We start from the raw sequence: 14,273 nt of genomic DNA, 5'->3' as shown, positions 1-14,273 counted from the left end.
CACCAAAGTCAAAGAAAGTTGCACATGATATAAATTTAAGGAGAATGGATCCTGATATCAAACGTCTTAAGAATTCTTTGTCAAGTATATTTTTAGTATCTACACACAAAGCGTAATTTAAAACAAAACAAAAAATGGGTTTCAATATGCTTCTTTTGGCGCTACGGTACATTTATTATGACCTTTATGCACTAAAATTGTGCCTTAAACATAAATCACTTCTTCGAAATTTTTCCTACAATATTTTTTTATCCAAAAAAAAAAAAAAAAAAATCACGGGACCAGATATACTCTTATTCTATCTTAAAAAGACAAAGAACTTACTTCGCATAATCAATTATTTTACCTTTCTGTACTAAAAAATGTTATTTTTCTGGCATTGAAATTTACCTGCCGAATTTATGCAGAATGATCAAAATGTTCTTATATTTTTAGAAAAAGAAAATCAAAAGTGGGGGTCTATGAATCCAAATGTAAATTTTTAGATACATGTATGGCTAAAAAAATGTTAATTTTAAGTTTTAAAAAATGAGCTCTATTTTTCCTTGACTTTCAGAACATAAATGTATTTGCTATATTTCTCACAATGAGATGAAAGAATTCATAAAAGTTTATTTAATAAATATTTCATATTTCAGGACCAGCATAAAACATTTCACTGCACAAAATAACTTTGTGTATAGCCTGCATGGGAAAATAGGAATCCAAACTTAACAGTACTGTAAATACTGTAAAAGAGAAAAATTGATCATTTCCTTCTAAATAACATTCATCCACAAAATATAGTTCCTCACTTAATTTTTTTTTTGTATGGAATTTTATCTTAGGTTTTTAATTGAATGTATTTTAATTTGCATTGTAGAATCCAAACTTAATGTAAGAACTTAAATCGAACCTCTTTAAAGAATTTTGCTATTGTATCGCAGATTTCACACAATAAATCCCCAGTCGGCTTCCTTCAAACACCCGCACATGAAGATTTATCATTCTATGTAACTATATAAGTAAAATGTACAGATAAATTAAAGATATAGCAGATCTGCTTAATTTGGAGAAAGTTTTGTTATACAATGAAATAAATTGATCGAATTTAATTTTTAAAATTTGAATATACCTCGATCAGTAATTTTAAGTTTTGTTTTTTTTTTAATTTCTTTTTTTTTTTTTTTATTCCCGAGGATTTCATTAAAAACTACAATTTATTCCTTTTGCTCAATCTGTCGTGTGTATATATATATATATATATATATATATATATATATATATATATATATATATATATATATATATATATATATATATATATATATCTTTTTTAACGAGTTTCAATAGTGTAGAAGCTAGATCTGTGAGGGTGTAAAAAGTGATCTGCATTTATAGTGATAAGAATGCCAGATAAGTGCAGGTTCACAGAGAGAGAGAAAACAGAGATATGCCTGCAACTTTCTGCAGTTAAATGAAAAGGATTGAAATGTGTATTTTCCCTGTCAGTCTTAAATATGTTGATTCTTGAATGCTCTTAAGGTACTCCGATCCTCACGTTCTGAAAATCAGCATATAAATAATTGAAAATGCTCACAAAAATGTCCTTGAATTCACAAAGAATGTGTTCTACCCATTGTATTTCTTCAAAGTTCATCATTATAGTTCAAGGGGTTTTATCACGTATCTAAATTTCTTAAAAATGAAACACTATTATATTCTTGGAACATATAATTATCTTTTAATTATGAAATAGTTTTGAAAACAGTCATAACAAGCATTCTGAGAGTATTGCATTAGCAATACTAGTCCCCTACCGGCAAGTGTAATCTGGTTCCGTTCCCGTTAAGAATTGAAAATGCCATAATTCCGTCAAAAATTAATGAAGCGGGGCGAAATGCAAACTTGATCTATAACTAATCAAGGTAAAGCCACATACCCAAAATCAGCTCAATATCTACAAGCGTTTAGAAGAAAATTGCGGAAAACCCGTAAAAATTGAAAAGGCCGTAATTCCATCAAAAATCAATGAAGCGGAACGAAATGCAAACTTGATCTGTAACTTATCAAGATACACTCACATACCAAAAATCAGCTCAATATCTGCAAGCGTTTAGGAAAAAAGTGCAGAAAACCAAGTGGGACAGACAGACAGACAGACAGACGGACAGACGGACGGACAGACTCAGAGGAAACTTATAGTCCCCTCCGGTTTCACCGGTAGGGGACTAATTAGCCGATAAAACGCGCGTAATATTGAGTTCTCGAAGTAAAATTTCCACTAATTAGATAGGGGTCACGTGGTACTGAAACGTCATAGGTGTCAATGGTCAATTAGAACTCGTATGTGTCAAATAAATTTTGACGTTAAATAAATAGACAACACAATAAGGTCGGTGAACATTTTGACATCGACGATATTCTTTTGGTTATGGACGGTCAATATGTTTTATGTATGAACGTCTAGTAGAGAGAAATAACCTAGTAGAAAATATGCCGACAATATGGGAGGACATCGAAGACGAAGCCGTTGACAACTTGGGACTTCTACTGAATAGAACGAATTAGTATTAGTATGACTTTGTAAATATTTTAGGAATGACTCTAATTCTTGGCCAAATGATTCGAGTATAATCTGGTTTGGGTCAGTTTACGCTTTATAAACCGCGAAGCGGATTATAAAACAGCGGATTATAAAAACTTATCCATAGGCCTAGCAGTCTTGTTGTTTGTTTACATGTGGTAAGATCGAATTATTGTTTGAAGTTAAAAGTACATTTATTAAATCTGGAATTTTCCATGAATCCTGAGGACTAGAAATGAGAGGATTTTATGGACACAGATGATTCAGCTGGTTGTCATGGGGGTGTGTCTCCATACCAAACCAGGTTCTACAGAAATAATTTCAGTTCCTTTTTGGATATTAACCAATCAGAGGATAGAATACAAACGAAATTAAATTATTTATATATGAGAATTTTAAATTCAATTTCTTAATCATTTTAATAAATTATATATAGATAAGCCCTTTATATCTTCTATCTGTTCCAGTGAATATCATGTACTAGAAATCATGACATTTCTGAACAGTGTTCAATGGCGCCGTACGCGCCATTACGAAGTTCACAACATTCCTACTAGAATCTGTGCCACATTAAAAATGCGTATTGGGTATTATTTCCGTTTTAAAAAGGTATCACGTCCTTGAAATATTTTATAGTACAGAAAAAAATCGCAATTGGGCATAAACGTTTCTCGGTTTGTTCTGAATGGAGACAAAGCCCTTGCGTTTGCAGAAAAAAGGGGTCACCTTCCACCTCTAGACCAAGTCCAGGAAATGTTAAAAAATTGTTCATAAAATCTTTCTTGTGTACATTGCAAGGTTTTACTTTCATCAACACTAGAAACATTTGAGTAAAAATTATTTAATGCTTCTGCCTTTTCTAATGAATGAAGTAAAATTTGACCATTTGATTTTAAGGGAGGCATAGGTTTATGTTTATTTGAAAGTTTTACAATTGATTTTGTAATTCGCCACCATTTACCTGGTAGAATATCTTTATTAAGTATTTGTTTATACTTTTCTTTGGCATTTCTAACCATAGAAATTACCTCATTTCCCAAATCTCTGAAACGACGCCATAGGTTTGGGCAATCTTTATGTTTTGCTTTTTTTATGTATACGATTTCTTTGCCTTATTCTTAGACGTATACTATTATTCATGAATGGTTTATCTCGTGGCCTAATTGTGACTACCTTTTTAGGTATATTTTTATCCAAGATAGCATCAAACGTATGTAAGAAATTATCATATATTTCATTTATGTTTGAGGAATTAAAGACTGTGGAGTTCCAATTGACTTTGTTAAGATCATTTTCAATATTTCTAAAATTAACATCATCATAGTTTCTGATGGTGCGTTTATAAGCATGTTGTTTGAAAGTTTTAAATTTTATATCAAAACTAACAGGTGAATGTGTACTACAGGATGGAGATGCTACATACACATTATCTACAATACTTAGATTATTGGTGAGAACTAAATCTATACAAGTATCAGGAGTAGTTGTAAAATTTGTTGGTTCATTAATCAGGTTTAATAAATTTTTTTGTACCATACATTGTTTAAAAATATTGTTTCCACTGCTCAACATATCAATGTAAAAATCACCCATAAGAAATACTAGCATGGACTCATTTGATACTATATCTAGTGAATCAGAAAAACGCTCAAAGTAGACAGTTGAATTAGGTGGTCGATATATTAAACCAAGTAAAATTTTCTTATTATCTTGCATATGTATTTCACACCATAGAAGCTCAATGTCAGTAATATTGAGATCATCTTTTATGATAAAATGCAGGTCTAGGGAAATATAAAACAGTATTCCACCCCCTATTACGATCCTTTCTAATGGGAGGATGAAAACCATGAAACATGATTTCATCATTGGATATATTATTATCAAGGTGAGTTTCAGTAATACCAATAATATCATATTTAGACAAGTCATTGTAGAGTATATGAGTATTTACATGTATCTTTAAAATAATTCTAAAAAAATCCTTGATGTAACTAATGTCAGGAGTGACATACCTTAATCAAAGCATATACAACAAAATTGGAGGAAAGGTAGTCAACAATGCAATATTAAGAATTTTTATTTTAATTTCCGAAATTCTGAGATTTTAAATATCATATACCGATTTTCAATTGCAATTTTTACGTATTGCGCCACCTTCTGATAATAGAGAATGAAAAATTGTATTTAAATAGGGTTCATTTGTATAGTTACTTAATATATATCCATAAATTTATTAGTTATTGTTCGTTTTATCTGTGCAAAATTTCATAAATTTATGACACTGGGTTCCTAAAAACTATGCTTGTCTATGGAATTTTGAGACAACCCTCGTATTTACTACTCCAACCAAAAAAGGAGGAGGTACAAAGATACTCTGCTACCACCTCATACATCAAAAATGGTGTTGTGGGCACCTGCCCTTTGACTACGCCTATGATCTTACTGCTGATGTCTCGCCCATTCCCTGTTTTCTTCAAATCATTTCTGAATCTCGAATACAACAGTATATATAACCCATTTAATTGTATATAATATAGGGTTATTGAACTTACATTGGTGAATATTAGCACGAGATGGCTGTACAAATGCACGAGCTTGCGAGTGCATTTGTACAGCCAACAAGACTATGTATTAGCTATATAATAAAAGCAAATATTTCACAGTGTAAACATCATCATCTTCATTGTCCTTTACACCCTGTGGTGTGTAGGACAGCAACATACTTCCTCCACGCTTGTTTGTCCTGGGCCAGCCTCATCAATGTTCCCCAGGTCTGATGCATGGTTTCGTCTCGCTTTCAACCGTATTTCGCCATGATGTTCTTGGCCTCCCTCTCTTTCTTTTTGCCCCCTGGTGTCCATTACAGTGTTGTTCTTGTCGACTGGGGGGGGGGGGGATGCCCTATCTATCTCCATCGGCGTTTGGTAATGATGGTACCCATGTCCTCTTGTTTGCATCTGCTCAACAGCTCTTCATAAGTAAACTTCTCGGGTCAGAATATCCTAAGTATAGCATGTGGTGTGGAAGGATCATAATTTGCTAAGATCTGTCTCTGTTATTCTCCAGCATTCCGATCCATATAGAAGAGTTATTCATTTCTGTCAAATATTTCCCTGGCCTTGCCCAGTCTCCTTTGTGCCGCCCTCTGGTTTAATTATGCTACCCAAGTAAATAAAGTTGTCTGTCTGGCGTAGTTCTTCACCATTGACCTTAACAGGAGCAATTCCACATGAAGTGTCATTGTCTCCGTCTTTTTCGTATTGATACGTAGCCCCATCTGTTGTCCGTAGGTTTGCAGCCTGTTGGTCTTCTCTTGGATATGCTGGTGTGTGTAAGAGACATTAGCGCAAGATCCCAAAGAAAGGAGCCCTGTGCGATTGCAATTACTGGAGGGAATCACTTACTGATTATTTTGGCCAGGATCTTACTTGACACGGTTTCGAATCCCACTTGGGACGTGGACACCGGTCCTTCGGATGAGACCGTATAAACCGAGGTCCCGTGTCGCAGTAGGTGCTGGCACGAAAAAGATCCCTCACTGCTCAATGGCCCTGAGTGCCGAGTATAGGTCAAAATTTGCAGCTCTCCACCGGCAAGTGGTGGCGTCTCCATTTGAGTGAAAAATTCTCGAGAGGGACGTTAATCAATAAACAAACAAAATTACTTGGTAGAGTGATTCCCTCAAGTTATTGCAATTGCCCAGGGCTCATTTCCTTTGGATCTTGACAATCACCCCCTTACACGAGTCGTCAGGAGCCTTCTCTCCATCCTACACAGCTGTGAACAGTGGTTGGAGGATGGTGGTAACTATTCCAGGGTCCGCCTTAAATAGCTCTGCATCCAGATTGTCACACCCTGGTGACTTCCCGTTCTTAAGGGTCTTTATTGCATCCATTATCTCATCCTTAGTTGGTGGGTCAGTGTCAATGTCCTTGTCACGGCGTGCAAGCTTCTTGACTCTCTTGTTGGCCTTACTATACAGCTCCTCTTGCCTCTCGCGCAGTCATGGGGACTTGATCTGCAGCATCTTTTCTTGATTTCCTTTCTTTCCTCAATAGCAATCAGAGTCTCCTGCTGGATCCAGTCTTTGTTGGTGTTTCTCTTGCGAAGGCCTAGTTTCTTTTTGCTGCTTTCAGTGTACGATTCGGCGACTTGCTTCCATGTGCTGTCCACACTGGTCTCCTCACCTTCATTCGATATGTGTTGCAAGATTTGGAATTTGTTTCTTAAATCGCTGATGAAGGCAGCTTTCACGGTGTTATCCCTCAGTCTCTGAATGTCAAATCGCGCTTGTGTGTTAGGTCTTTCCTCAGCTTTTTTCAGTGTGATCTTGATGAGAGCTGTCACCAGGTGATCGTCGTTGCATACGTTTACACTCCGCTTAACCCTGACATCTAATAAAGTGTGTCTCCATATGCCATTGATCATCAAATGGTCAATCTGGTTTTTCTCCCTTAAGTATAGCGAGTTCCAGGTCAGCCTGTGGATATCACGATGTGTGCAGAGGGTTCCTCCTATCACTAGGTTATTCATAGCAAAGACCACCAGTCTTTCGCCATTATCGTTCCTGGTCCCAACCCCGTGCTTTCCCTTATTCTTTCACAGTCAGCCTTGTCCTTTCCGACCTTGGCATTGAGGTCCCCCATGATGACAAGGAGGTCGTGCCGTGTGGTCTTCTCTTCCTTTGTCTGTAGCTGACTGCAGAATGTGCCCTTGTCGTCATCGCTACTGTCATTGGTTGGTGCGTAGCATTGTATTAATGTGGTATTGATATGTTTGCCCTTCAATCTTGCGCTCACAATCTATTTATTTCTGGGCTTCCATTCCAGCAGGCACCACTCAATACCTTTCCTGAGTATGATGGTTATTCACTCATGATGTAGGTTGTCATCTCTCAAAGAGTAAAGGACAGTGTCTCCGGTGGTTGTTTTCATCTTTCCTGATCCAGTCCATCTGCTCTCACTCACTCCTAGGACAAGGAGGTTAAATTGTCCTATCTTAGCTTATCTCTTACCTGTGTCAGCTTGGTTGTCTCATACATTGTCCTATATGTAGTCTGACCTTGGTTTTAGGTCCTCCCTCATTCTGCTGGTATGTCCTTACGGCTTTGATTGCCAGCATTCATACGAATCTCATTGTACTCGGAAGGTCTTTCACACGCTGAAGTAAAGGTTATTTTATTGCTGTTTCCGTAACTTTCTCTTTTTACAGGACAGGGTTGATAGCCCTGCGCCTAACCCTCAACCTGGAGGACCAGGGTAATTTGTTTATGGTTTCCTTCCACTAGATCTAGGACTTTACCTGGCTGACAAGTCTAGATCTCCCCGTGATTTTTAAGTAAGAGTTTATCTTATCTTCTCCGAGGTAGCTGCCTTACCGTTCTAACGTCCCCACCTGGACGGCCATTTTTTCCGTGGCACGGACAGAGTTGCCAGAAGGGTGGTTACTCCAACAGCCTTAGGACATTCACATCGAATTTCTCCCAAAAGTATCTACAAGGCAGTAGTTCATGGCAATTTACCCATTGCTGGGAACTAGGATTGCAGGCACCAGGGCGTATCCACTCACCGGTGGGCCACGCGTACATTTAGGGGCTAGTCTCCTCCAAGACCTTGTAGTTCTGCTTGAGGCTGTAAGGTACCCAATTCCCATCTGCTACCTCGAGGAGGATCCCATATCTGGGCCACATAGGTCTAACTGTGGTGAGGCAATACTTGGTAGATAAGACTTACAAATAAAATTTTGCTTATTTTACTCAGCAAACTGCTAGCCAGGGATGGAGCTGAAAGCGAGGGTGACAAGCACAAACACATACAGACACACACACTGTACGCATCACACAACCATTTAGCATACAGTTTAAATATGGTATAGTTTTTTTTCTCTGCATCCCGACTCGCGATCGCGAGTGATGTGACGATTTTATTAGAGATCCCGCGTCTGCGAAGTTAATTCCATAACCATATGTTCTCACTTTCCCCCTAGAATTATTAACATATTTATATCGATATATCTACTCGATCTTGCTCCAATCAATATTATCTTAAGTCGCTATAACTTATTGCAATAAAACCAATCAAATAAAAGAAGGTGCTTAAAATTATGTAAAAACACCTAGAAACGATACAAATAAGCAGATATAACATGTTGATTAGACACTAAAAACTAAGACAATGTACAATTTATAACACAAGTGTAGATACCTATACGCTTCCATACGTAGTATCTACCATCATATATGCAAGATCCGACATATTTATGTTGACAAATGAGTTAATTTAATCAACAGGCAACATTGTCATGTTGATAACAACCTATTTTTGTCAACATGCGACTTATTTTTGTGAACAAGCAGCAAATTTATGTTGTCATCCGACTTATTCATATAACTGTGAGTTAAATTTCTTGAAATCAGACTTATATAAGTTGACATGCAACATTATACGCTATGCGACTTATTTTTGTGAGACATGAAATAAATTTGTTGACATGCGACAAAAATAAGTTGTATGTCTACATGATTTTCTCCATGTTGACAATTAGTCGCATGTCCACGTAACAAACTGTTTCATGATAACTGCGGTACAGCACTTTTGCAGGGCAAATTGATTTCGTTTGCTAAAATTTGACGTAATAACAATTGTTTTATAATCTGCAACAGAACAGTACACAGTTATAGTGAAAGGGCTAATTGTACTGCATAGATAAGTCACATGTTATCTTAATGATGTTGCAGGTAGACATAATTCTCACACGTTTACCTAATTTGTACATAATTTATGTTGCATATTGGGGGCACAAAGATGCCACCATAGTCTAAGGAATAAAATACACAAAATTTTGTTTGATCAAATATAATAAGCATTTTATGTTTATCATCATGAAATATTCGTAAAGCAGGCCCGTAGGAAGCAATTTCAGTTAAGGGGGGGGGGGGGGCACAGCCATACATTTTCAGTTGAGGGGGCACTATCGACTACCAAAAATTCCTTGACAAGCAAAAAAAAAAAAAAAAGGTCATCAGACGTTTTTATTGAGGGGACACAAACATATGGTAGCTATGTTTTCTATAGTAATCTATATATCGGCAAAATTATTGGGGCGGGGGGGACGGCCCCCCTGCCCCCCCCCCCCCCGGCCCGGTTCCTACGGCCATGTAAAGCAAATGTTACCAGTCAGTCTAAATACATACTGTTAGAAGAGATGAATAAGCCAGTTAAAGCATTAAAATGAAAAACCAGGGAGGAGTACTCCGCTTTTCTTTAACGATAAAAATCATAGAAATTCTATAACAGAAAGGTTCAAATGCACATTTGTTTTTAAAATACACATTGGGAACCCATTACTTCCTCGTTGTTCAACAATACATCTTGCTGTGTTCTATGTATCCAAAAATGAAAAAGGAATGAGAAAACCCCACTCAGATCAAGTTTTCGGATCTGAATCTAACTGGATAATCGAAAATGGGGTGTGTGTATCATATGGAATAAAAAAAAATACATGTTTTTTTCCTTTACTCCAATGTTGCAGACATATTAATTTAAGCGAAGATATGGTGTGAGTGAATTTTAATGCCACTGAGTAATCAGAACAATGGACAGGGGAATTGTCATCCCTACATGACATAACTTACCATTGAAGGTAGGTCGGAAACACTTTATTTTTCATGAAAAGATAAATATGAATTAACTTTGTTTTTGTACTCTTTTGCACATATCACTGCATTCAAGCATTTGACACCAGGGAAGTCCTGGCTATTCAACAAAGAATTTTAAAGGCAACGCACTAGCATATTGGCAATATTCCAGGTAATGCACCCTCATATTAAATAACGAGATATGTCCAATGTTCAACATTCTTAAGAAGAAGTTGATCACTACATATTAGATTATATAGATGCCCCACCGGCATAGGAACCCTTTTTCTTCAAAATATATATTGGGTATGTAGATCACATTAAAATATATTACCGCCATTTACCTCTATATAAATGTTATTTATATTATGGTTTTTAATGTTTATATAAGGAAATACAAGTTGATAATTTAAAAGAGACAATGGAACTCAGAGAGACAAACTGTTGTTTGTTAAATTGATACAAGTTTAAGTACATACGGATCTTTGCTTTTCAAATTGTCTTCTTTGGCATAGATAAATATATTGTCAATAATGGAGAATTTGGTGAAGGGGGGGAGGTTAGAAAGGGGTTACAGTAACAATGAGATAAATGTAGAAGAAAAGTGAATAAAAGGAAGGAAAAGAAGAAAAAAGGTAGGGAGGAAGAGAGGAAAGGCTGTGAGGGGGAATTAGGGGTTAAAGGAGGCTAGGAAAATGGGAGCCAACCCTAAAAAAAAATTACAGGTACCATTTATAATTAAGATTATGTATGGTTTTCTTCGTGTTTCTTTTCAAGAGTGTATGTATTGTTATAAATTATTGTCTATATTTTCTCTTATGGTAATTGACTTATTTACTTTTTAGCTTTCGTTTAGAGACCATTGGAATCTAATGTATGACAAGTCTGTTTTGTGTTCATCAATGATCTTGAGATATGTGTGGGTGTGTGTGAGGGTGTATATGTGTGTGTAACAGCTATTTCGACTTGTAAAAGAGACGACCATCACAGAATAGTATTTTCCAGATTCAGATTTTTCAAGACTAGGGTTTTCTACCTCAAAAAAAGATCACTGTTCTTTTAATTAAAATTACTCTTCTTTCATTTTACTTAATCTTTTATGTGTGTACAAGTTTCTCTCCCCTGTTTCAGGTCGATTGAATGTAGGGATCACTCATTGTTCAAATACAATGGAAAAAAATTAGGAATATATTTCCTCACACGATCTGATAAGGACTTAAAATACAGAAAACATGAGTACTAGTACTGATGAGTCTGACGGAGATGGAGATAACTATACTACACTAAGAGAGTGCTTTGAAAAACCTTGCACCAAACTTTTACGCAACATTTTGAGACTGAAGTTCAGTCGATTTGAGGAACTCAAAGAGGTGATTCCTTTGGAAAATTTATCCGATGGATTAAAATCTGCTTTAGAAAGGCTGAACCGAATAAAACAATTAAATTTCCCGATTCTTTGTGAAATATTTCGTTTAGGGGTCTGTGAACGATTTTTTGGTCCCCCAGCCATTGGTTGGTATTCGACAGAAATAATTCCAGAGGAGTTTAATGGAGTATCAGACGATATCCAAAGAATATGGAAGATATGGAAGGAGAATATAGAAAACAATGTGAATTTTACAGTTTCAGATAACGACAGCAACAAAGCATTTACTATATTGAAGGATATAGGGGAAAGGATGCGTCATCATCAGGATTTTAAAGAATTTGGTCAGGGTTTCTACAAAGAAATTTGTTTGGCAAGAAAAGGCAGCATAGGTAATTACATTTTATAGTCTTTTACATAAACAGTACATGGCCGTAGGAACCGGGGGCACGGGGGGATATATAGAATATTATAGAAAATATAGCTACTATATGTTTGTGCCCCCTCAATAATAACGTTTTTTTTTTTTTAATTATTTATTAATCATAATGCAAATCCATTTACAATCTCTAACTATCCCGGGTCAAGATAGTTAGCATAACAAGAATAACAGAAAAACATATATCAATAATAGCATTTCTACAAATGACACTTTCTTATTTTCAAACATAGGAGTTTTCGACAACTTCAGTAATAATTCCATGTTGTTTTTTATATCAATTTTTACATAGGAAAGTAACATATTATTTGTTTCAGTTTTGTTCTGACATCTACAAAACATTTTAAATGTATATATCTTATAAGCGAGGAAAGACACAAAAGTATTTAAAAATTGTATCTTGGAATTCCGTTCAGAATAAAACCCTAAGATTACATGTTTCCACTGTACATCAAAATGTAACACTGAGCTCAGATTTTTCCATAATATTTGAACATGTTCACAATCAAAAAGTAAATGTCTAATATAATTTCATCACACATATTACAAAAAGCAGATGATCTTTATTTGCATTTAAAAAGAAAACTGTTACAACACAATGTATTGTGACATGACCCGGCGAGTTTTCCTTTGAAGTCAGCCGTACAATAACTGCGATACAGAACACTTTTAGTGGGCGTTTCTTATGCAAATGAGCAGAAACTGTACTGTATCTGCAAAATATCAACGATTCAGTAAGGTTTATTTTTAGCGATGACGGAAAACTGAATCCGTATCTTAAATCATATAGATCTAAGAATCCTTCAAATCACATGTTAGCGCTGTTAGTATTTATTCAAAATTTGAGATGAAATAAGAATAGAATTTTACAACGTAAAGTTACCAGTGGCGGATTCAAGAATTTTAGAAAGGAGGGAGTGGGGGCAGTACACAAATGGTTTTCTTCGAGAAAAAAAAATGTCAAAACTGGAAGGTCGGGGGTTTCGTGGGGGGGGGGGGGGGGGGGTAGGTTCATAATCAGGCCTGACACTATATGTGCGTGATCGTTTCGTTTTGATAAATTGAAAGTGTATACAAGTTAGCAAACATAATTTACGAAAGCCAAAAAGAAAAAAAAAACTCGAAAGGGGAGTATACCAACGCGCGCAAGTGAGTGCTGGATCTGCCTTTGGTTCCTCTACGTTTTTGTTTCAAAAATGAAGGTAATATGCCCACTTTCTTACATCTGTTTATTTCAATTTGGAGCCAAGAATTTTGTATACACATGTTTGAAGACCGGTCGATGACATTGTCGGACATTTCTCTCATAATACAGCCTCCCCTAAACATTTTTGCTTCAAATACATTCCCATATACGATTCTTATGTGTCAGAATGTTTTGCACTAAATTCGTAGCTTAGATTTTTAAAAAAGTCAGCAAGAGCTAAATAGAAAGGAAAAACTACGCAAACAAACATAAATTAAATTTTGGGAAAACACATTATATAATGCATCTCATAATTATAATTATTTATAAATTGATAGATACCTGCACGTCCACCTCACTCGGCATTTCAGTTGCGATTGCTAAAAATGGGGTACTAAATCAACTTTCTGCAAAATCATCTGATTGGTTGAGAGATATATACCCAAATACACATGTAAATTAGCAAGGTCAAAAGAAAGGTCATGTCACAAGTCATTTAGAATACTCGTTTCCTACTGTATCGGAGATACAGGGCGGGGCCCGGCTCGAGCTATCGCTCTCGCCTTAAGCCCCGCCCTGTATCTCCGATACAGTAGGAAACTCGTACTCTAAATATAACTTATTTAACAGTTTGTAATTAAATTCACATATTCTTTTGTCATAAAGATCTTTTACTTTGTTTCTATATATATACTTCCAGCTCTCTTTTGCAACAGAAAATATTTTTTAAACAGTAATTGATGACTTGGAGCTTTAAATTTCTTAAAAAGTACGTTATCGTAGAAAAAATTACATTTTTTATCTTCAATACAATGCATAACGTCTTAATACCCTTGTTTTGTTTTGTTTTGTTTTTTATCAAGGAATTTTGGTAGTTGATAGTGCCCCCCAACTGAAAATGTATGGTTGTGCCCCCTCAAAGTGAAATTGCTTCCTACGGGCCTGCAGTACACGTGTGTACATCTTAATATGCGCAAAAGTCAATGACACTCCCACCATCCCCTGTGCTGTTGAGTGACCAAAAATTTTCCGGAGTAACATCCGGAAAGTGATAACACTGGGACAACATTCCACACA

At 35.9% G+C, this 14,273-nt stretch overlaps 2 protein-coding genes across 2 annotated transcripts in view; one reads left to right on the top strand and one right to left on the bottom strand.

The window, feature by feature from the left end:
• Positions 1-6,463: 6,463 nt before the first annotated feature.
• Positions 6,464-7,102, bottom strand: LOC133204634 (uncharacterized). The gene has a single exon (XM_061340386.1). It carries the CDS (start codon positions 7,100-7,102, stop codon positions 6,464-6,466), a length of 639 nt encoding a protein of 212 aa, XP_061196370.1.
• A 4,322-nt stretch (positions 7,103-11,424) lies between these two features.
• LOC133172527 (helicase with zinc finger domain 2-like) overlaps positions 11,425-14,273 on the top strand; it is a 35,086-nt gene continuing 32,237 nt past the window's right edge. The window contains exon 1 of the mRNA XM_061307435.1: positions 11,425-11,963. Within this exon, the coding sequence (XP_061163419.1) occupies positions 11,438-11,963 (526 nt within the window). The 5' untranslated portion in view covers positions 11,425-11,437. The remainder of the gene's footprint in view (positions 11,964-14,273) is intronic.

The sequence above is a fragment of the Saccostrea echinata genome, unplaced genomic scaffold (assembly GCF_033153115.1).
Source record: "Saccostrea echinata isolate AGI-Se365-2 ecotype Australia unplaced genomic scaffold, CSIRO_AGI_Sech_v1 ptg000054l, whole genome shotgun sequence".
Taxonomy (NCBI): domain Eukaryota; kingdom Metazoa; phylum Mollusca; class Bivalvia; order Ostreida; family Ostreidae; genus Saccostrea; species Saccostrea echinata.
Note: the sequence above shows the minus strand (reverse complement) of the source record. Positions and strands in the feature narration are given on the sequence as shown.